At 44.9% G+C, this 23989-nt stretch overlaps 1 protein-coding gene across 1 annotated transcript in view; it reads left to right on the top strand.

Moving 5' to 3' along the window:
• The first annotated feature begins 1936 nt into the window (after positions 1-1936).
• EHD4 (EH domain containing 4) overlaps positions 1937-23989 on the top strand; it is a 79464-nt gene continuing 57411 nt past the window's right edge. Inside the window, exons 1-2 of the mRNA XM_004751173.3 lie at positions 1937-2303; positions 19777-19953. Of these exons, the coding sequence (XP_004751230.1) occupies positions 2068-2303; positions 19777-19953 (413 nt within the window). The 5' untranslated portion in view covers positions 1937-2067. The remainder of the gene's footprint in view (positions 2304-19776; positions 19954-23989) is intronic.

Below are 23989 nucleotides of genomic sequence, written 5' to 3'. Positions count from 1 at the left end.
ACAGAGATCACAAGTAGGCAGAGAGGCAGGCAGAGAGAGAGATAGAGGAGGAAGCAGGCTCCCCGCTGAGCAGAGAGCCCAATTCGGGGCTAGATCCCAGGACCCTGGGATCATGACCCAAGCTGAAGGCAGAGGCTTTAACCCACTGAGCCACACAGGCACCCCTCCATGTCCGGTTTTTAGCAGACATAAGCTTTCAGCTTATTTGGGCAAATACCAAGGTGTGCAATTTCTGGATCATATGGTAAAGAGTATGATTACATGTGTTTATATTTTTAAAAATACACTAAAGCCTTCACTTTTTTGTTGAAATTCCTGCCAATCTTTTCCTTTACAATTTCTGTGTTTGGTTTTGATTGGAAAAGCTTTTCCCTTCCAAAAATTTTTTATTAATTTTTTATTTTTTATAAACATATATTTTTATCCCCAGGGGTACAGGTCTGTGAATCGCCAGGTTTACACATTTCACAGCACTCACCATAGCACATACCCTCTCCAATGTCCCTTCCAAAATTTCATAAATCCTCACATGTACCTTCTTCGAGTACATCTATATGTTTCTTTTATTTTTACATTTTAACCTTTGTTTTATTTTGACATGAGGCAGACATCGAAGTTCATTTTCCTTTGGCTTTCTTTTCACTTCCCTAAATATTTGATCCTCTAAATATTTGATCCACACAATTCCCAAGGAGTTTCCATTTTTACAAACAAGGAAACTGAGGCAGAGAAGAAGCTCATTGCACTTAAGGCCATATAGCCATTAATTTAGTCGTCAGGATTCAGACTCGGGTCTTTTGATGCTGAGTCCTGTTCTCTCTTCACCATAGCCCTGGCACTGAAAGTATAGTCCACAGACAACACTGGAAACATCTGAGAGCTTGTTAGAAATGCAGTCTGGGCTCCCAACCCACACCCTGGAATCAGAATCTGCATTTCTAACAAGTTAGAGAAGTACTGTTGTGTAGCATATTTCCCCAAATTTAGGGTGTCAGAATCACCTGGGAGCACTTGTTGAGCTCCATGCCTCCTCAATATTTTAACTCAGTGGGTCTGGGGGAGATGCAGAAATCTGCATCTTAACAAGTATCCCAGGTTATTCTTAAGCAGGTGACTCCATGGATTACACCTGAGGAAGACTCTAAAACAACTGAGAAATATTCTCAAACTGTTACCTAAAGCACTAAAAGTGATAGCTGATTATTTCTCCCAGTCTCAATTTAGACATGTCCTTTTAACCAGAGAAAAGAGAGAGCTAGACCATAGCAATAACTCGTTTACATATCCCTATGTGGTAATTAGGTTATAATAATGAGGATGATGATTAAACCCTCAATTTTACATTTAGTCAAATAAAGAAAAATAAGGGCAAAAGGCCTTCGATTTATCCAGAATTTAGTGGAGGCAGTGTGAAGTAGGAGGAATATCTAACCAAGTAAACTGGAGTCTCCTTCCCCTTATTCAAATCTTGTCAGTATGTCTGTGAGTCAAGGTCTCTTCAGAAATAAAATGAAGGTAAATAGCCCGCCAGCCGTAGAAAGAACCTGCCTATCAACTTCTGCAGTTTTGACCCCAGCATCGACTGGGAGGAGTAAACTTCCTGGGAGACTAAGCAGCCTCCGGAGGCTCATTTTTGCCAGCTCAGATTTGCCCGGAAGCCGACGCCACCTGGCCAGAGGTGGGGCTCCGGCGACCTAAGCGGGGCCACTCCACAGACCCGTCTGCGCCGCGGGGCTGGGGGACACCCTCTCCCTCGCGCAGTCCCGCGGAGAGACTCCGTCATCAATAATTCATTAAGAACCTCCTCTCCATTGGCTGACGCCACCGCCCCCGCGCTGGCAGCGACCCAATGAGGAAGGAGTTGAGTGAGCCTTCTGAATAGTGAACGAGCTGCCATGACGTAACGACCAGCGATTGGCTGCGACGGCACGAGGCGGGGCCAGTTCGGGCGGCGGCGAGAGCGGCTGGGGCACCTCAGTGCAAGCCGGGGAGGGTCAGACCCGGAGCCGGGTGGGAGCGCGGGGCAGGCGCTGAGAGGGCGGGCGCGGGGTGCCGACCGGCCGCAGGATGTTCAGCTGGATGGGGCGGCAGGCGGGCGGGCGCGAGCGCGCGGGAGGCGCGGACGCGGTGCAGACGGTGACTGGCGGCCTGCGCTCGCTCTACCTGCGCAAGGTGCTGCCGCTGGAGGAGGCGTACCGCTTCCACGAGTTCCACTCGCCAGCGCTGGAGGACGCCGACTTCGAGAACAAGCCCATGATCCTGCTGGTGGGCCAGTACAGCACCGGCAAGACCACCTTCATCAGGTAACCCGCCCCGCCCGCTCGTCGCCCTCGCCGGGACCCCTGCTCCCACCACCTAGGTGGGGGCGGTCCTCCCCACGTGTGCGGGTGCTGTCACCAGCCTCCCACCGCCCTCGGACGTCCTGCAGCGCCCGCTTCCCCGGTGCAGAATCTCCCCCGCAGCTGTTTCCCCCTTCAGCATCGGCGTGAGCTCAGGTTCACCGTCCAAGCGCGTTGCCTGGGAGCCCTTCGCCTCGCCCCGGGGTGCGGCCGCCCAGGAAGGGGCTGCCTCTCCCCCACGCAGGCAGGAAGGTCCCCGGAACCCCTTCTCCGTGTACTCTGAGCCCTTTTTTCCTTACTCTTGATAAAGGACTCTTCTGACTGGATTTGTTCTGTCACCCTGGCCTGGAGACCCGGGGAAGGGAGGGAAGAGAGCGAGGCTATAATAAGCATCTTCTTGATGAGCGAGTGGGGCCTAGGGCTAGAAATGAGGACGGAGGTGTGTGGTATCGGAATGGGCTATTGAGTCATAGTTGAAGAATTAAACCCCCAGCGCATAACTTCATCGAATGAATGGATGAATGAATGAATGGCAACAGGGGAGGGTACTTCTCCAACACCCCCTTCCATTAAAGTCCTTGTGTGCCGTCCCCCACCAGTGTTGGGGGGAGCGGGTGGAGAGGCCGCTTTTATTAGCTCCTGCACAGCCTCGCCTTTATCCGGCTGTAGGAAGTTAACTGTGTAGCAGCCCCAGCCGGCGCCCAGTGGAACTAAGGGGGAGTGTCATATTACTATTCGTTAGTTTCCATTTCTTAGGTGGGTCATTCCCTCCTCCCTTGACAACTGAAAATATTTGTCATGCTTGCTCTGTCTCCAAAAGCAAACAATTACTGTGCATGCGCTAAGGCTCAGATCATATGGCTTCCTCTGAAGTGATTTTTGTTGGGAAATCATTTACATTGAAACGAATTTCTTTTTGAAGAAGACTGTGACTTCTAAACCAGAAGTAAGACACTTTCAAGGCTTACTTTCTTTGCTTAGGAAATTTATCTTCCTGGGTTAAACCCTGGGTCAGTTAAAACAAAGTGACTAATCATTTAAGCGTTTGGTCTACAGTTTGGGAAATTGTAACAGTCTCTTCATCACTGATGTTCAACAGGTATCCAGAAAACTGCATCTATATTTGGATATATGCTGTTTCTATTAAACAGCAGTCTCTTTTTCTCCACTCCAGTGACCTAAATAGTTCCTACAAATAGAGTAGTTGTCACTACAGGAAATGTGTTCAATCCAGACGTACAGTACAGATCCATTATGAATGAATTCAGCAAAAGCAAATACACTATATCGAAATACAGTTCTAGATAGTAGAGTGAAAGTGAAGGAAGACTGAAGGAATTTGGTGTTTATTAATAAGGTGGAAATAGTATTAAAAATATCACACCAGACACTCAAACCTAAAAATGTCACAGTCACCGGTACCTTGAAAGATGAAAGACAATACCTTTCAGGTCTCGGTAATATTAACCAGTTTTTAAGTATATGGGATACTGATTTATTGAGATCAAGTGTGCAAGAGTGGAAGGTGGGCCTTCTGAAACACACAGATAAAGGATGAGAAGCTGCCATTGTCATAATTATAATAATCGCAGACATGAGCAATGGCATGATCATGGCACCCTGGGCATTTCCTCCTGTCTGTCTCTGGCACAGGGCTTTATTGTGCCCTGTGTGATTAGGGAGCCCTGGTGCTGCTGTCCCCACCAGGATGTGAAGTGACCATCTCTCTACTCACATAGCCTCACTCTTCTCTTTTTCATCGTTTGTGGGGAGCTCTGTGGAATGGCTAAGCATACTTGTAAGAAAGATTTTGAGGCTTGACTCCTGGGAACTTCATCCATATGGACCATTTCTCGGTAGTCACAGGAGACAGGTGCAACCTCAGGGGAAGGGAGGAGTCAGACACCTTACCAAGATGTCACTTGCTCTTTGAGACCTTCTCTGGCCTAAGTGACTTAGTCCTTAGGCAGTGGGCACAAAGTGGACCTGTGAGATTAGAAGGAAATCACGGTGCGCAAGAAGCTTGGTGAGCTACCAGAGATCTGAGTTTGGTTTCAGAGTGGAGGTAGGTGCAGGAGATTTAAGTCCCAAGAGGAAGGCCCCAAACAAAAGGGCAGCTACCCTCTAGAGCCTGCCCTGGGAAGCAGTGGAGTTGGCCCAGGGTGCTGACCCTCCTGGATCCTGCCTGCATCCATGGCTGTCTTTTCTCTGAAGCTTATCAGTGCCTGGATTGTTTGTTTCTAGCCATTGAGCACTAGACGCTCATACTTGGCTATGGGGTGCACCTATTTACATAGTCAAAGATTCCCATCCACCTGACTTCCTGTATATCCCAAGAGGTCACTGGTAACACAGAGCCCGCAATGACAGGAAGGAAACTTCTCTCATTCTAAAGCCAGTCAGCAAGGCCTTTGGTGTGCATCGCATACCTTTAAGAAAACCATTCTTCCCTTCTTTGTCCCTTGACTGGGAAGAAGGAAGAGCCCCACTAAAACATGGTGAGTAAAAAGTTCGTCAGGGATGAGGAAATTAAATGTGTGCCTTGCTCTAATTAAAAGGTCTTCTAGATGGGGTGGATGAAAAATCTGAGTGTCAAAAACTATACTTATTTTTTAGAAGTGTATGGAAGTATATGGAAGGAGAGTCTTGGTGGACCCTCCTCACATGGGTCACAAAACTGGCCCAGAAGGTGACTTCAGATGTGATGTAGGTATTTGTCAAAGTTTTCTTGGGATAGAAGCAGAACAGCTAATGTGCCTACTGTCTGACAGTTTCATTTCTCAGAGGTCAGTTTTATTTCTCAGAAGGCAGAGGATGCTATGAGAGAAACCAGATGTGCTCTACCTCTAACCAGTAAGTAAGACTTGGCCAAAAAAGGAGAAGAGATGGGTATGGGGAAAAGTGGTCATGTTGTCTTAGACTATGTAACAGCCAAGGAAGGGTGGATATTGGGCCCAGCCAGGCTTGTATCCAAAACCTGAGGAAAACAGATTTCAGAGCTTCCCCCAGAAAATCCCTGGGCCCAGGTGCTGTGAAGGAAGACATTTCCTCTGAGAGGAGGTCAGGCTTACCGAAAATCAATTCAAACCACACAGTTGGCATTTTTTTTTTAAAGATTTTATTTATTTATTTATTTGACAGACAGAGATCACAAGTATGCAGAGAGGCAGGCAGAGAGAGAGGAGGAAGCAGGCTCCCTGCTGAGCAGAGAGCCCAATGTGGGGCTTGATCCCAGGACCCTGGGATCATGACCTGAGCCGAAGGCAGAGGCCTTAACCCACTGAGCCACCCAGGCACCCTGGCATATTTTGGTTTTTAAAAACTCTGCTTTCTCTCTTGCTCCTACACCCTGTCCCCTTCTCTGAGAAAAATTTATTCTAATGAGGACAAAAGAGGGAAGTCACTCAAGAAACCGTATAGGCTTTAAAAGGGTAGAGCCCAAAGCAATTAGACAAGAAAAAGAAATGAAATGCAGATTAGAGAGGAGTAAAACCATCTCTATTCACAAAGGGCATGATCATATATAGAAATCTTAAGGATTTAGGAAAATCCTAAAAACCTTTTAGAATAAACAAGTTCAGCAATATGTTAGGATACAAGATCACTATACAACCTCAGTTTTATTTCTATGCACTAACAATGAACAATCTGAAATTAAGAAAATAATTCCATTTATAATATCTGAAAGAATAAAATATTTAGAAGTAAATTTAACAAAAGTAGTATAAAACTTATGCTCTGAAAACTACAAAACTTTGCTTCAAGAAATTTAAGAAAACCTAAAAACAGAACAGGAAAGACTTCCCATGTGCATGGATTGGAAGACTTAATATTTTTGGAAGGTCAGTACTGCTCAAAGTGATCTATGATTCCATGCAGTTCCTTCCAAAATCCCAACTGCCTTTTTTACAGAAATTGACAAGCTGCTCCTGAGATTCACTCTGAAACGTGAGGGATCCAGATTAGCCAAGACAATCTTGAAAGACAACAAAATTGGAGTTCTCATACTTTCTCATTTCAAAGCTTGCTACAAAGCTACAGTAAACAAGATAGTGGGATAATAGCATAAGAATGGAGATAGAGACTGACAAACAGAACTGAGAGCCCAGACATAAACCCGTTTGTCTGGTGAATTTGTTTTCCCAAGGGTTCCAAGATAATTCAATGGGGGAAAGAGAACATTCTTTTCAACAAATGATGGTGGACAACTAAATAGCCCCATTGCCAAAGGAATAGAGGGGTGCCTGGGTGGCTTAGTTGGTTAAACAGCTGCCTTCGACTCAGGTCATGATACCAAGGTCCTAGGATCAAGTCCCACATCAGGCTCCTTGCTTAGCAGGGAGCCTGCTTCTCCCTCTCCCTCTTCCCCAGTTTATGTGCGCGCTCTCTCTCTCCCTCTCTCTCTGTCAAATAAATAAATAAAATCTTTTAAAAAAAGGAATAGAGAGTGACTACTAATGGCTACAGGGTTTCTTTTTGGGGTCATGACAAAGTTCTGAAATTAGAGAGTAGTGTTAGTTGCACAACTTTGTGAAGTTACAAAAAACTAGAGAAGTGTATCTTACCCTTTAAAAGGGTAGGTTTTATGGTATATTAATTTTATCTCAGTTAAAAATATAAAACAGTTCAGTCTTCCAACAGTTCAGCATCCTGTGATTTCTTTAATTTCCATAATTGTGCAGTTAGTGTCAGTCAAGTAATTTCTACATCTCTATCCAGTAATTTAAAATAAAAATGGTTGCCAGAGAGAAAGCAAAGCAAAAATTGTGGAAATAAACCAAAAGAACACATGGACAAAAGGAACTAAGGAATATATGTGAGGGGGAAAGAGAGTACAGAGATACCTGGGTGACGCAGTCAGTTAAGCATCTCACTCCTGATTTCAGCTCAGGCGTTGATCTCAGGTCATGAGATCGAGCTCGGCCGCTTGGGCACTGAGCATGGAGTCTGTTTAAGACTCTCTCTTCCTCTGTCCCTCCCCTCTGTGCGACTTCTCTTTCCCTCCCTCAAATAAATAAATAAATCCTCAAGAAAGAAAGAAAGAAAGAAAGAAAGAAAGAAAGAAAGAAAAAGGAAAACAAGTAGCTATCACACAGTCCCTGTATTTTCCCCCATTATTCTTGTCAGTGTAGAAACGTTTGTTTTTTAAGTTAGTAAAGTCAAAGTCTAATATTTTCCTATAAAATGCTTGATAAAGTAATTGTGTTTTAAAACTTTAAATATCAGTTAAATATAGTGTTAATAGGGGGAAAATTTCAAGTTCCATGTGCAAGTGTGGAAACAAGGTTTATGGACAGTATGAAGTGTTAAGAAGCTTTTTGGAACAAGGAAAGGCGCTTTCCGGTATGATTAGAACAAGAAAAAGAATCAGGAAGTGATAGGCCCACTGCTTGGGACTCTTGCTGTAACCTTCAAAGAAAGCAGAACTACTCAGCTAGTATTGTATTGTCTCCTTTTCTCTCAAAAGCAAATGATCCGGAGATGGGAAGGGGAGCCCATAAATACTGGGGGGTCAGGAGGTAGATGGCAGGACCAGTTAGGAAGGACTTGTAGTTGGGCTCAAAGGGCTGTGTCTGGTAATTTTTAAGTAATTTTTAAGAATAGGAGGAGTATCTGAAAACTTGAAGCAGGCTCATGTCCCAGTTTTCAGAAGAAGGGGGAAATAGATGCTGTTAAAGAACAAAGCTCAATTTCATTCCTTTGATAAGCTCTAGAGTCTGTTATTAAAGTGAAGAGAAGTGAAGGCTCTCACTAGGAGGCAGCCTGGTTTACCCATTAAAGAAAATCCCGTTAAGGAAACACTGTGGCCCTTTTGGGTGGTTCTCACTGTCAGCCAGGCCCTGGAGCCCCTGAAAATGATAGTCTGCTCTGCCAAATATCTAGCCATTCGTAGATCTTTCCAAAATGCTGAAATATTTAATTTCTACAGAAGAATGGACTATCTATAATACACAAGATCATACCTATATACCCAGTGTCCATTTATTCAAATAATATTGATTTCCAGGAAGGGTCTGGCTATCCCAGAACTTAGAGTTTCATGGGGAGTGTGGATAAGAATCCACAGGCCATGAGGGTCTGGGTGACCCGAGCTGTGACGCTAGCAGCACAGGGTAGGATGGGGACATAGGAAAGGCCCTTCATTCAGCTTGGAGGTTGGAAAAGGCCTCCCTGATGACACAACCTAAAAGCTGAGCCCTGAGGAATGAGCCAGAATTAGCTGCCCAAACCAGACCAGGAAATGAGGGCAAGAAGTGTCAATGATGAGGCCCAGGTTTCTTGGATAACTGGGTGGGTGGTGGAGCTATCCACCAAAATGGGGACACACAGAGAGAAAGAGGGGAGGCATAATTACGAGTTTAGATTTAAACCCATGTTTAAGTAGACACCCTAGTGTAGGGTCCACAAGGGGGTGGACATACAGGTCTGGAGTGAAAGGAAGACGAGCTTGTAGAACCACAGGGAAAAGTCACCGGAGAGGTGGGTGGCCATTCAGAGCCATCGTAGGGCTGTTTTGGTTGTGAGTAACAGAAACTCAGGTAAAGAAGGCTTAAGGAAAAACGTACTGTTTTCTCATAAAATTGATCAGACCCGGGTGTGCTGGCTTCAGGCCTGGCCTAGGACCCCAAGTGGCACCATCTGGTCTCTGTCTCTCAGCCCTGCTGCCTTCCTCATGTTGGCTTCCCTCTCATGGGGTGGGCAGGTGGCCATCTCTGATTCCAAACTCACCTGACAGCTCAGCAGCCCCAGTGGGGGAAAAAAAGAGAAGCTTTTCCCAACAGTTTCTGCAGAGGTCTTAGGTTTGAGTCTCATTGGTTAGACCTTGGCTGTATACACATCCTGAACCAATTCCTTGAGCCAGGAAAATGAAATACCCATGTCTGCTGTGGGATGGCCGGGCCCCAAGCCATGTAGACTAAGACTGGGGCAACGTGGCACCTCAAAAGGCAAAATACTTGCTGCATGTGTGAGCCATCGGGCAGCCCCCACAAAAGCCAGCGAAAGAGAGGGCATGGTCAGCAGGGCCAGATGCTTCTGAGAAAAGGGTTGAAATGGATCCAGTAGATTAGCCATCAGGAGTCAGGGTGACCTTGGGAAGAACCATGCCAGTAAGTGGCGGTGATGGAAGCCAGGTGGCAGTGGGCTGAGGAGTGAGTGGGAGGTGAAGCGTCAGATACAGAAAACTCTCAGTGACTGGGTACTGCAGTGGAGGAGCTGTGCCCGGGTGACCGGCATTCCAGCAAAAGCCATTGTAAGTTGATGGAAGGGGCCCATGGAAAGTGAGCAGCTGGTATCTCAGAAACCTAAGAAGAGAGAGGCCTAGGGGCAAGGGAGGGGGGGCTGGAGGGCAGGGGTTGTGTGGGGGTCACAGCAGTCACGGAGGGAGAACTTGCAGGTTGGCCTCCTGTCCACGTACCACACCACCTGCCTGACAAACGGCAGCAGTTCCCCCAGACGAGGAGAGATGCGAGGAGAAATGTGTTCGGGTTTGTTTGTTTTTAGTTATAAAATTCTCTTCTTTAACTCGCATCTAGAAGCTTGCTTCTAAAAGGCATTCAGGATACTTTTCAAGACCTTGGAAAATTATGAACCAGAAAACCATGGTCCCTGGATCTGGCTATGGGTCAGAATCACTGGAAGCCTGAGAACAAATTCCAGGGGCCTCCATCCCAGACCTCCTGAACTGGAATCTCTGTGGGAGAGGCTCTGAAATCTGGTTTGGGTTTGGTTTTTAGAAACCACCTCCCATGGTAATTCTTAGGTAGCCTCCCCCAGGAAATATTCGGAAACCATAGATAGACAAAGGTTCAGCTAATGGAATCATGATGCTTGAACTTTTTAACTCCTGAGGCGGGTCGGCCTCAACCCAGAAGAGGGAGGCTCCCTTTGGTGGCCTTTCCATGGCATGTGGTCCAGGCTCCATCTGCTCACATTCTTAGCGACCTAGATGAAGACATAGAAGTCATGCTTTCAAAACTGGGAATTATGCAAAAAAATGCAATTTAATAAACAGTCTTTTTCACCTAATATGATATGATGAACTCTTTCTTGTGTTATGAAGTAATCCTCGGAAATAGCTCTCCTGACTGCATCCTAGTCTATCCTACAGCTTGGAACATTGTTTCTAATTTTATGCTGTTATCTGTAATATAGCAGTGGACATTCTTAGCTGTGAATCTTTGTCTCATTTTTTTTTTGCTTTCTAAGAATATCTGCCCAAGTATCAATTACTGCATCAAAAGGTATAAATATTTGTCAAGTTTATGTATATTGCTGATTTTGTATATACATATAGTACATACATGTTTATATTATATTTTATATAAAATAAAACATTATTTTATCCTGAATATGTATATGTACATATAACTTTTCAGAAAAGTCATCCCAAATTAGATTCCCACCACAGAATCTAATATGAGGATCATTATTTCACCAAACTGTCAGTGAAACTATGTATTATTATTTAAAAACAAATAAGTGTGATGGGAAAAAAAATTTTTTTTTAATTTATTTATATATTTTGAGAGAGAGCACAAACAGGGGGAGCAGCAGAGGCGGAGAGAGAAGCAGACTCCCTGATGAGCAGGGAGCCTGTTGCAAGACTTGATCCCAGGACCCTGGGATCATGACCCAAGCTGAAGGCAGACACTTGACCGACTGAGCCACCCAGGCGCCCCTTGCTTTTTTATTTAGCACTATTGAATAATCCTACCTTTTCCCATTAGTACATGAGGCTTTCTCACATGCTAATTTATTAAATATTGGGATCTTTTGGAACTTTCTCTCCTGTCTTATTGCTCTGTTGGTAGATTCTTATGCCCACACCACACTGTCTTAAGGACTGTCACTTTAAAACATTCTTTAAACAGTGACAGGCAGTAACGCTTTTGATCTCACTTCTCTTTATTTTGCAAATACTGTCAATCATCATTTCCTGTTATTCTTTCAGAGGAACTTTAAAATTGCTTCATTAGATCCTCCCCAGAAAATACCTTTGGGATCCATTTGTATTGGAACTGCCTTGTATCTTGGTATTTGCTCTTCCCAAGCAGGAACACAGCATGGCTTTGACTCAGACCTTTTATGGATCTAAGAAAGGTGTTTGATGTACTTACATAGGTTCTATATACTCTATATTGTTCTTAGGTATTTTATATTCCTTGGCTCTTATGAGTCAGATATTTTTCCTTTATATTTTCTGGATGGGTATTGCAAGTATGTGAGATAACTACTGATTTTTATGCATTTTTGTTTTGTATCCGTTCGTTTGATTCAGGTTACTCTCACAGCTCTTAAGTAGGTTCTCTTGGATTTTCTAGGTAGACAGCTGTATCAATTACGTTCATGATTACTTTATTTCTTCTTCTATTTCCTATTTGATTGTCTTGGGAAGCAAGCATCCACACCAAGCTTCTAACTGTGATGACAATTCTTTTGTTATTTCACCTGAGGATTTGCTGTTAGCTGCTGGTTTAATATTTTATAAATCAATCACATTAAGAAGTATCTTTCTATTATGAATTTTAAAAGAATTTCATTTGAAAACACTAGCACAGATGTTGAGCTTCACTAAATGCCTTTTTACTTTTCCATTTAACCAGTGTTCTGTGGATGGTAGTTCTGGGAGATTGTTAAATAGGTATTCAAAAAGGGTCCTAGAGTTCAGGAACTTTGGGAAATGCTGTGTTCTGTAGCCTTCTCCTGAAGCTTTCCAATGCTCCCAGCTCAAGCTCACTTCTGTTATCTGGTTCATAAATTACAAGTCCTCATGTAGAAGACACTTATTAGATCTTCAATGCATGAGGAAACGAATGACTGGAGAAATTAACAGGGCTGTAAACAACAGGGAAACCTGTTGCCTTGGATTCCAGTGAATGTCCTCTCCCTTTCCTCTCCTTCCTTTCTGTCTTTCTTCCTTCTAGCCTCCTTCCAGAATAGCATGGAAGGCAGAGTGGGGTGGCTCATGGTACTGGCCAGTTAGACAGCCACGTGCCTTAAGCACATCTCGGCCCTGCATGGTTGAAATGCCATTCATAACTGGGAAAATTGAGCTATGGAAAGGCTTTATGCAGCAAATTCCAGTTTCTTGATCCCACAGGTTAATGTGGATTCCTTCGCAGACACAGCAGTTTGAAAGATGATGTCACCTGAACAAGGAGCTCTGGCTGTAATAGGTCCATGATTCAACCAAAGGAGAAACAAAAATGAAAATAAAAGTCAAGTTTCATCCTTAAGGAAGACCTAGAGTCTTAAAATGGAAGTGCAGCTTTGCCTGACTTAATTTTTCAGCAACTTAAAGAGGATTAAAATTTTAAAGAAAGCGAAATATTTCTGATATTTATCTCGGCATTCTTTATGAGCCAGAAATGGGAAGCTGTTTCAATGCCCAAGAGTAAGGAAGTGGCAAACCCAGTTGTTAGACATTTGTCTTAGAATAGTCTGCAGCCACTAAAAATTGTTTTTGAAGAATTTCTGATGGCATGAGGAAAAATTAATGGTGCAGAAAATCGAGAGGCAAAATTATTTAAACATTCTGATCCCAATTTTAGAAAGAAAAAATATATATTCACAAGAACAGTGATATATTGAGAGAAAGACCACATTATGTAATTTTTATTATAGTATATTGTTATAAGTGTTCTTTTATTAGTTATTTTTGTTAAGCTCTTACTGCACCTAATTTATAAATTAAATCCATATCATGGGTGGATAAATTAAATCCGTATCATGTAGGAAAAATCAAAATCATTGTGTGTATAGCATTCAGGCATCCACTGAGGGGCTTGGGACATATCCTCCATGAATAAGGGACGACTACTGTATTGCTAAAATGATTAACGCCTTTTCCATTATTCCAAGCACAATTTGGAACCTAGACAGAATGCATGAATGAATAACCAGGGGAGAAAACATTTGCAGCTGGAATTTTGGAAGTCTGTCATTGAATACCGTACCTTGTTTTTAGTCATTCTTAAGCCCATCTCTGAGAAGATGGTGTTTGAGTATTTTGAGGGACTTTTCATCATCCTGAAGATTTCCTTTTCCTCTTAACACAAAACGTTTTTTTGCTATGGCGTTTTGTTTTTTTTTTTTCCCTAGCCTAAGCTATGGAAGAAGAAAAGACACTGTCCACTTATACCTTTGCATGAAATCAGCTCCCTGAACCAAGGCTGGGCCAGTGTCCCCAGAAGCCATTTGGACGAGGCCACACCATGGCCTTCAGCGGAGAGGGCCATCCTCCTCACCAACCCCCTGCCCAGCTGCTTGGAATCCCAGATGTCCGTCCTTTTTTTTTTTTTTTTTTTTTTTTTTTACATTGAGGGCTTGGAGCAATCACCCCTGGAAGTGGCAGCCTTTTCTGAGAACACAGAAAAGGAGAGCAAGGCGGAGCCAGGGACCAAAGCCCCGTCTAACACACAGGGTGCCAGTTCAGTGGGCTCGTCGGCTGTGACCCGCGGTGATGCTCATCTGTAGTCTTCCCAAGGCCTCTTGTTCCTTTGAATTCTTGTTATTGCAGATAACACTACAAAGTCCCTGGAACTCGAGCTCTGGGAAAGCCTCTGATATATCAATGTTTAACACAGCTGATCAGCCTTGTGCCTGCAGGTGACCTGTTCTTGTATGTCATACCTTGAAATCCCCTCAGACTCTCCAAGGTGGCTGGTTTTGAACCTTGTCCCTTTCTTTGCACTTTGTTCACTTCAACATGCTGTTGTCCTTAGTCCCTCACGGCCTCGGACATGTGCCTGCCCACCTGGCGGTGTGACCTCAGTGTGCCTGAGTTTCCCCATCCCCCAGTGTAAAACTTCTGGGCAGTCAGCTTAGACTGTCATATATTAACTCATGTATTCGACATGTCCTTCTTAGGGTGCCAGCAGCTGGGGGCTGTGTGGGACCCCAACGCTATGGGGCTGAGCATGGTGTAAAAGCAAACGCCTTGGGCCAAGAACGAGGAGCCCCAAGCTCTAAGTCTTGCATGGCCACTAACGAGTCTGACCAGCAAGTCACTGCCGGCTCCAATCCTCAGTCTCTTCACCTATCAAGACAAGGCGTTGAGCCTAAGAGAGTTTGGGACTGGAGAGTTCTGAGCGTGTGGATTGCACCCTGCAGGAAGGACGACCTACCAGGAAAGAGGAGATCAGGCCCTCAAACAGCACCCATGCCAGGTGTTCCCGAGGAGTTCCACAAGAGAAGGGGAGGGGGGGAGGGGGGGAGGGACCAGAAAAAAAGGTCGTGGAGGGCTCAAGGAGGGAGGACAGCCCAAAGGAGTTGATGCTTTGCCAAGTGACTCAAAGAGCAAGTAGGATGGATGGTAGAAATCATAAGACTCGATTCCTAGCCAGACAGAGGGAATGAAGTAAGGGGAGTTGGGGCAGGAATTTCAGACCTGGAAGAGACAGAATCAAGGAGGGAATAAAGCCTACCGCAGGTGAGGAGCAAGAACCCAGAGTGCAAGGCAGAGAGGATGGCTCATGGGGAAGGGAAGTCACCTGGGGAGGATTGGGTTGTTGGTGAAGGCTGTCTGATGGAAGTGGTATGTAGAAAAACAATCTCATCTTGCAGGACAGATGGGGGAGAGGGAGGCTGGGAGGCAGCTGGGCAGGACAGAGTGACCAGAGCCAACATGAGGTGCAGAAAAGTGAGGGAGGGAGGCCAAAGCCAGATGGCCACCTGGAGGAGGGCATGGAGAAAGCCGGTCAGCTGCTGGACACTGGTTCACCCTTGCCATGTTCCAGATGCCATGTTAGATGCTAGGGTACGATAGTGAGCCAGACAGAGGGCCTCCCACTCAGGGTGCTCCTGATAACCTGGGACAGTGACGTGCCCACAGAAACATGGCAGAATGTCAGCTCCTGATAAGTGCTCTGATTAGGCTATGAGGAGGAGGGATGGGGAACCAGACCTGAGAGGCTCCTGTGCCAGGAGGCTCCCCAAGGAAGTGCCTGGGGGAGAGCCTTCCAAGCAATCCTGAGGTGGGAATGGCCTTGGCATATTGACAAGGTGGTGCAAAGGCCAGTGTGATCAGACACTCAGACGCTCATTATTTCAACAAGTATTTCTTGAGCACCCCAGCCATGTGCCAGAGATCATTGTACACATGTGGGAAGTATTAGTGAAGAGAAGAGACTAAAAGCCCTGCTTTCCTTTAGCATATACTCTACCAGGTGGAGGCAGGGAATAAGTCATAAATATAATAAGTGAATTTTATATCGCAGTAGAGCCATGGGAAAGAAAACACAATTTTCTTTCTCTCTCTCTTTTTTTTTTTTTTTTTTTTTTTTTTTTTTTTTTTTTTGCTATTATAGGTAATGCTGCAATGGACATTATCACATAAAAATCTTTTTCACGTGTCTAGGGTTTTTGCTAAAATAGATTTCAAAAGGAAGAACTAACCCCATTTTAAAGGCTTTTAACATAAAGTATCAAATTGCTTGTCAGTGAGATTATAGCAACTGATTATTCCACTAATATACATAAGGGTGTTGATTTTACTACCCCCTTGCCACAGTTGGATACTATAAGCTCTTTAAAGCATTAATACATTGTGTCTTTGGCATTGCTTTGATAATGAAATTGAACACTGAATTTTGACTTCTTATTATCTGTGGGAGAAAGTATCACTAACCAGAGTAACAAGGTAAAGAAGCTATACAGAGCCCTTCCTAGTTCTACTTCTCTTCTGCGTCTGGGGCCCACAGATGGAATGGTTTCTCAAAGTCACCTTTTGGGGGCACCTTTCACTTCAAACTGATTCACATTAGCAGCATACTTTAGCAAATATTTGCCAAATATAAACTGAAATATATTTAAGTATACTTTAAAAGTAGTTTATTAAAGTTCCATCTGGTAGGGTTGCTGCTTGGGAAGTTCTAGCTTCTCTTAGATTATAAACTTGAAAATAAGAAACACCTGCTATTCTTTAAACGATTTCATATTCCAAGTTTTTCCTTGAAACCCCTATTACTCCAAAATTAGTAGGGTTTGTTGTGCTTTTATATAAAACTATATATTTCTATGAACATCCAAAGCTATTCAGACTCTCCTTGGCCATGATGGCCTGACTTACACACTTTTACATGTAAGTTACTTCCCTGCTGAGGATTCACTGCTGAACCCCGGCATCCACACAGCCCTCCACGCCTGGGGAAGTGCTGAGAAGCAACAGGACTGCAGAGAGCCACTCAAGGTGGGACCCAACAGTGGGCTTTCCCCCAAAAGGCAGAGCTACAATTCTTGTCTGGTTTGTCCATTTTGTTGGTGCAAGTGTGAACATCGTAGGCTGTCTTCCAAGCCAGCCATTGCTGTTAACATTGATTCCATGGGAGAGTGCCTGTCAAGTTTACGCCAACACTTGGACCTGAGGCTTTTGTGAGAACTGTGTGTGCTCCAGAGAGCATGGCGACATTGACTGCTGTTCTTCCAAGCCCAGCACCCCACCTCGGTGGTCCTCCTTCCTCTGTCCCACAGATCTCCAGGCATAGCATCATCCAGGCCATGGGATGTGGAAATCAAAGTGGACTTGGGAGGGGTGTGACCTGGACTTGAATTCTAGCTTTGCTGATGACTGACTTCAGACTTGAGATCCCAGAGTAGCTGTAAAACTGAAACTCCACATATGAAATCCACATACTCTGCTTACACACTGCAAGTGCTGGAGTCTCCCAGAGCGTGAGATGCTGCTGCTGGTTTCACCAGTATTGCTAAGACCTGTGTGGAATTTCATAAGAAGTTGTGAAGGGGAACATTTCTGCTCCTAAGGGTATTAAGTAGTGTGCTCGGTACCTGCAAAAGTTTTGAAATTTTTAAAAAATTTAATTTGAATGTGCTTTGAAAAGTAGCTCCTTCTCTCCCCAGCTTTTCTCTAGGGAGAACAGAGGGAGCTGGCCACTTGCTGTTAGGGCAGCCCCAGGACCTTGCAGGAAGAGAGTAGGGGAGAGCTCTGCTCCCTGACTTTTGAGGAGAATCAGGATTGCGGTGCTATGGCCAGCACACTGCATGAGGGTGCACTAAACCCCCCTTGTGCTCCTCATCACCCAACAAACCACCACCTCAAGCCCAGGTTTAAAACATTGTCTGGAGGGGTGCCCGGATGGCTCAGTGGGTTAAGCCTCTGCCTTCTGCTCAGGTCCTGATCCCAGGGTCCTGGGATCGAGCCCCACATCAGGCTCCTTGCTCAGCAGGGAGCCTGCTTCTCCCTCTGCGCCTTCCGTCTGTTCATGCTCTCTCTCACTCTCTCTCCTAAATAAGTAAAATCTTTAAAAAAAACAAAGACAAACAAAGAAAAACATTGTCTGGAGACAGCCCAAGGCCTGGAGTCCAGCTGCCAGCATTCCATTTCCACTGAAACACACTTACTGTGTGACCTTAGATAAATTGTGTAGCTTTTCTGATGCCCCAGTTTTCCCACCTGTAAAATGGGAGTAATATTAGTGCCCACTTAAGAGTGTTAACAGGGTTTGCACGAACAATTTTGCATGTGGAGGGCTTTGTACTCCAAGTAAATAACAAGCACTTGGTAAATGCTGGGTGCTATTGTCTAATCATTTTTTCACATTTCCTCAAAATTTAGGGGACATATGTAAATGTTAACTATTCTGGTGCTTCTCAACTTCACAGTAATGTAGAAACTTTGGATGATGTAAAAACTAGCAAATGAGACCAATTAAATGTTCAGAATTTAGCCTACTGAGATGGCTAAACAATGTCAGTTTTCTTTATATAGAAAACATAGGTTTTTCAGGGTTGGCCTGATTTCTTATTCTTAGAAAGATGGCAAAATTATGTTGGGCAGTTGAGTGCAATCCCTCTGTCCCAGGAAATAAAATCACAGGTTTGGGCCTAACTCTGATCAGTTGGAATATTTTAGAAATAAATCGCTGTTAGCTTCAAGAATGGAGAGTCAGCTGGGGAAAACTGTGCACTTTCATGCCCTTGAGCTTCTCCCAGGGTCAAGGGTCATACCCTGGCAGGCTTGAGACATGGCTCCACTCGAATCACCTCCAGTGGGGATTCCTTTCTACCGTTCCCAAGCCCTAGAACTTGCTCTGGGTCACTGTCAAGTATTCTCTGAAGGTGTTGCCTTTCCACTTGTCACTTGGTAATGAAGGAAATGTATTTCAAAGTACTCTTTCTTCATGTTCTCCTCACTGCAAAGGAAGGAGGGAGGAGTCTTTGCTCTGCCCCTGCCCCATTCCATACACACAAATACAGGGAAGTGTGTTTCTTCTGCATGGAAAGGAAATCTTGCTGGGGAGGGAGGGGCTCTGAGGGCCTTCAGCTGAATGAAGTGCTAGCAGAGGAAGGGTGATGGGGAGCACAGATGACAGGGCTCCACCATTTTCCACAGGAAGCAGACTTTCCCCACTGTGTTACCTCTGGTCACCTTGCCCCGCCCCAGCCATATCACTAAGCCAGTCCTTGGCCTGGATCCGGTCAACTGGTCTCCTCGGCCCCCAGAATAGGAACCCTCGGTGACATTTGCTGGGCCCACCTGCCCAGTTGGGTGGGTCAAACATCATATGGCACTGGGCAGGGCAGCATGTGTGGGGTAAAATCCAGCTAGCTTGCTAAGCTGTGGACCCTGGTGCAGGGCTGTGTCTGCCTGGAGGCAGGGGCATTATTGTGCAGTTTGCACATAGGGCCGGTCATGGCCCTGGTGGTGTCTAATCTTAACCTCTTGCCTTGCCCCCGGCCCCAGCCCCTTCTTCAACCCCCATCCGCCATAGCAGCCTCTGTTGCTGCTGAATTCTTTTGAGATGCGCTTCCATGACCATGACCTCGAGGAACCCAAGGGAGCTATAAAGTGCACAAGGGAGGATGACCCAGCCTCACTGATCACTAGTGACAAGGAGAGATGGTTCATTATTTCATTCTCTACATGGAGTGCCCTCTGGGCAAGCATGGGGCTGGGTGCTGGGGCTTTGCATCTGGCTGTAGGCATGGGCCTGTCAGCAAGGGCCCACAAAAGAAAAATGCAGTGCCCCTGGTAAGCACCATCACTGCAGGCATGGGGTGCCCAGGCCCCACAGAGGAGGTATGCCCAACACAATGGAGGAACAGGGACACTTCCCAAAAGGAGGTGGGCCTGGACAGGTTCTAGCAGGATGCCCAGGAGCTGGCTGGGTACACTTCCCTGGGGTGGTGTCTGTTGTGCCAATGGAACCAGGAGCAGGAATTGTGCTGAGCAAAGGTACATTTTCAGAAGACTTAAGAAGTCTGCAAGATGCCTGATCTGTTACTAGGGTTCAGTGGGGAGGGGGGGTGGGGCTTAGGTCTTTAGATTGTAAGCTTTGAAAATTTATCATTAGTAAATTTTACATTAGTAAAATGTTAATCATTCTTTCCCTGGTGGTTCGATTTCTAGGCCTAGGAAGCTTTCTGGCCTCTTGCTTTGTGATAACTTGCTAAGTTTCTTTTCTGTTTCCTCCTCCAGATACTTACTGGAGCAAGATTTCCCAGGCATGAGGATTGGACCAGAGCCCACTACGGATTCCTTCATTGCTGTGATGTATGGGGAGACTGAGGGCAGCACCCCAGGGAATGCTTTAGTTGTGGACCCCAAAAAGCCATTTCGAAAGCTCAGTCGCTTCGGAAATGCATTCCTCAATCGGTAAGGACCAGCGACCCACTGTCTTTAGTCAGGTTGTTTAAACCTTGTCTTTGGATTCTTGCCAGTTATGTATAAAGCTTCAAAAATGGAATGGTGCATGTCTATTCTAGAAGAGAGAAGCTATAAAGAATATGCTTATTGTTATTTAAATATTTGAAAAGATAGAGAATGATCATTTATTACCTATTCTGGGTGGCCTCCAAGGGCAGAGCTAAAGCCCCAGGACTGGGTGTTCTAAGGCCACACAGTACAAGGAATAAATTTCTAATAATTTCAGCTGCACAGAAGTGGATCAAGTTGTCTTGTAAGGTAGCGAGCTACCCGTCACTGACAGTATTAAGTGGTGGCTGGATGGCCACTGCTCAGGCATGGTGTGCTAGGGATTCCTGCACTGAGAACTTAGCCCAGAGGACCCCTGGGGTTCACCTGATCCCCAGATCCAGCCTATTGATTTTTCCAGGACAGGTCACCTTACCTGCCTACTACCTGTTATGCTTCTCACTCCCATGCGCTGAGCTGCTTCCTTATTCATTAAGGCCGGGCCAAGGAAATAGAGACAAAACAACACAAAAAGTTAAATTTGTGACTTGGTCATCGTATGACGGAAGTGATGTTGTGGGATAGCTGAGGTTCTGTTTTAGTTGGAGCTGTGTTTCATTTATACTTACCCTGGAACCTCCCTCCAGCGCTCCCAGTGGAACACTGGTGTGAACCCAGGGCACCTGCCCTCTCTGACTGGCCTCCCATTCCCTCCCTCTCCCTCCTCTTTGTCACTCCTAGCTTTTTTTTTTTTTAAACCCTTTTCTCTTTCTTGTCTCCTTCCCTACCCCTCGCCCCTCCATTCCCCTCATTTTTATGAGTCTCCTGCCTTAGACCAGTTATGCTAGGGGCGTGAGCCACAGGCATGCAAAGCCAGGGAGGAGTCATCCAAACAAGAAACTATACTTCTTTTTAGATGGTTTTAAAAATAAGGAACGGGGCCGGGTGGGGGGGCGCCTGAGTGGCTCAGTGGGTTAAGCCTCTGCCTTCCGCTCAGGTCATGATCCCAGGGTCCTGGGATCAAGTCCCACATCCAGCTCCCTGCTGAGCAGGTAGTGTGCTTCCCCCTCTCCTTCTGCTGCTCCCCCTGCTTGTGCTCTCTCTCCTTCTCTCACTCTTTGTCAAATAAATAAATTCTTTTTTTTATTACTTTTTAAATCTTTTATAAACATATAATGTATTTTTATCCCCAGGGGTACAGGTCTGTGATTCGCCAGGTTTACACATTTCACAGCACTCACCATAGCACATACCCTCCCCAATGTCCATTTCCCCACCACCCTCTCCTAACCTCCCTCCCCCCAGTAACCCTCAGTCTGTTTTTTGAGATTGGGTCTTTTATGGTTTGTCTCCCTCCCGATCCCATCTTCTTTCATTTTTTCTTTTCCTACCCCCCAAACCCCTCATGTTGCATCTCCACTTCCTCGTATCAGGGAGATCATATGATAGTTGTCTTTCTCCGATTAACTTATTTCACTAAGCATAATACCCTCTAATTCCATCTACATCATTGCAAATGTCAAGATTTCATTTCTTTTGATGGCTGCATAGTATTCCATTGTATATATATATACCACATCTTCTTTATCCATTCATCTGTTGATGGACATTTAGGTTCTTTCCATAGTTTGGCTATTGTGGACATTGCTGCTATAAACATTCGGGTGCATGTGCCCCTTCAGAGCACCACGTTTGTATCTTTAGGATATATACCCAGTAGTGCCATCGCTGGGTCAGAGTGTAACTCTATTTTCAGTTTTTTGAGGAACCACCACACTTTTCCAGAGTGGTTGCACCAGCTTGCATTCCTACCAACAGTGTAAAAAGGTTCCCCCCCCCTTTTTTTTAAAGAGTTTATTTATTTATTTGAGAGAGAATGAGTGGGAGAGAGCATGAGAGAGGAGAAGGTCAGAGGGAGAAGCAGACTCCCCAAGGAGCTGGGAGCCCGGTGCGAGACTCAATCCTGGAAGTCCGGGATCATGACCTGAGCCAAAGGCAGTCGCTCAACCAACGGAGCCACCCAGGCGCCCTAGGAGGGTTCCCCTTTCTCCACATCCTCGCCAGCATTTGTCATTTCCTGACTTGTTAATTTTAGCCATCTGATTGGTGTGAGGTGGTATCTCATTGTGGTTTTGATTTGTATTTCCCTGATGCCGAGTGATGTGGAGCATTTTTTCATGTGTCTGTTGGCCATCTGGATGTCTTCTTTGCAGAAATGTCTGTTCATGTCCTCTGCCCATTTCTTGATTGGATTATTTGTTCTTTGAGTGTTGAGTTTGTTAAGCTCTTTATAGATTTTGGATATTAACCCTTTATCTGATATGCCATTTGCAAATATCTTCTCCCATTCTGTCAGTTGTCTTTTGGTTTTATTAACTGTTTCCTTTGCTGTGCAAAAGCTTTTGATCTTAATGAAATCCCAATAGTTCATTTTTGCCCTTGCTTCTGTTGCCTTTGGTGATGTTCCTAGGAAGAATTTTCTGTGGCTGAGGTCAAAGAGGTTGCTGCCTGTGTTCTCAAGGATTTTGATGGATTCCTTTCTCATATTGAGGTCCTTCATCCATTTTGAGTCTATTTTCGTGTGTGGTATAAGGAAATGGTCCAATTTAATTTTTCTGCATGTGGCTGTCCAATTTTCCCAGCACCATTTGTTGAAGAGGCTGTCTTTTTTTCATTGGACATTCTCTCCTGCTTTGACAAAGATTAGTTGACCATAGAGTTGAGGGTCTATTTCTGGGCTCTCTATTCTGTTCCATTGATCTATGTTTCTGTTTTTGTCCCAATACCATACTGTCTTGATGATGACAGCTTTGTAAAAGAGCTTGAAGTCTGGAATTGTGATGCCACCAACTTTGGCTTTCTTATAAATTCTTAAAAAAAAAAAAAAAAAAAAAGAAAACATATCCTTCCGGCCCTCTGTCATCCTCCGAGAGGCTGATATTTCTCATTGCACAACTCCAGGGGGCGCCATTCACAAGGACGAGGGAAAGAATGATGTGTCCAGGTGCTGTGCAGTGTCTCTGCCAGGGGCAGCACAGGCAACCTCCGGAGATGCATCTGGAAGAAACCAGACTCGAAGAGCTTTCTTATGCTCCTATCATAAATCAAAGAAGGCATTTAAATGGCAGCCAGGGACTATGGCAGTAGGATAGATAGAAATGGAGCGATGATGTAAAGGGAGTCACAGAGAAATCTCTTGCTTCTGACAGTAATTTGCAGAATACTGTCCAGATGATTTTTTTCCACTTACAAGATGCTGTCTGGGAGGCATTTCGTCCTCATCTCCAGAGCAGCCTTGGTTGCACCAGAGCCTGTCTTATGGGAGAAGTGTAGGGGTGGAGCCCAGGCAGGAGAACACCAGAGGGTCTCCCAAGACAATTGAGGAGAAGTGGGACAAAAAGTTCCCCCATCAGGGCCTCCCAGGGAGCCCTGGTCATGGAGCAGGCAACAGCCAGGCCTCCTGTCCCAAGATGGGTCCTGGAAGTTTCCGGAGGCCTGGAAAGTGCAGGCCACAAGCTCCTTGACCATGAGACACTGCCCGGAATTACATGTTTTTGTTACCACTGCCTTATGTCTTACTCTTTTTGCCTGACAAAGGCTTAAAAAAGAAATAAGCTGCCACTTTTTTCAAATTCCTGTTTTGTGAAGTCCTATTCACAAGGGGAAACCCTGAAAGAATGGCTATTGGCTTGTTTTCTTTTGGCAGATGATTTACTTCCCAAACAAATCTTTTTTCAAATGCCAAAGATACAGCAGATGAATATAAAAAAGCAATTAAGAAAATTTTGAATGGTGAGGCTCATTATCTGGGATCTAAAACTTGCTGAAAATAATCCATGCATTATGTTATCAAGCATTAATTAAATTGAGAATACAAAGAAAAATATTAACAAATAATAATAAGCATTTACTGTGTGTCAGATAGAGTTCTAAACTTTACTGGTATGTTAGCTCTAAATACTCAGCAAACCCCTGTGACCTGGTGCTGCTCTTACCT

The sequence above is a fragment of the Mustela putorius genome, unplaced genomic scaffold (genome assembly GCF_011764305.1).
Source record: "Mustela putorius furo isolate JIRA1106 unplaced genomic scaffold, ASM1176430v1.1 tig00003898_pilon_pilon_pilon, whole genome shotgun sequence".
Classification (NCBI taxonomy): Eukaryota; Metazoa; Chordata; class Mammalia; order Carnivora; family Mustelidae; genus Mustela; species Mustela putorius.
The sequence above is the reverse complement of the archived record's forward strand: the minus strand, read 5'-3'. Positions and strand labels throughout refer to the sequence as shown.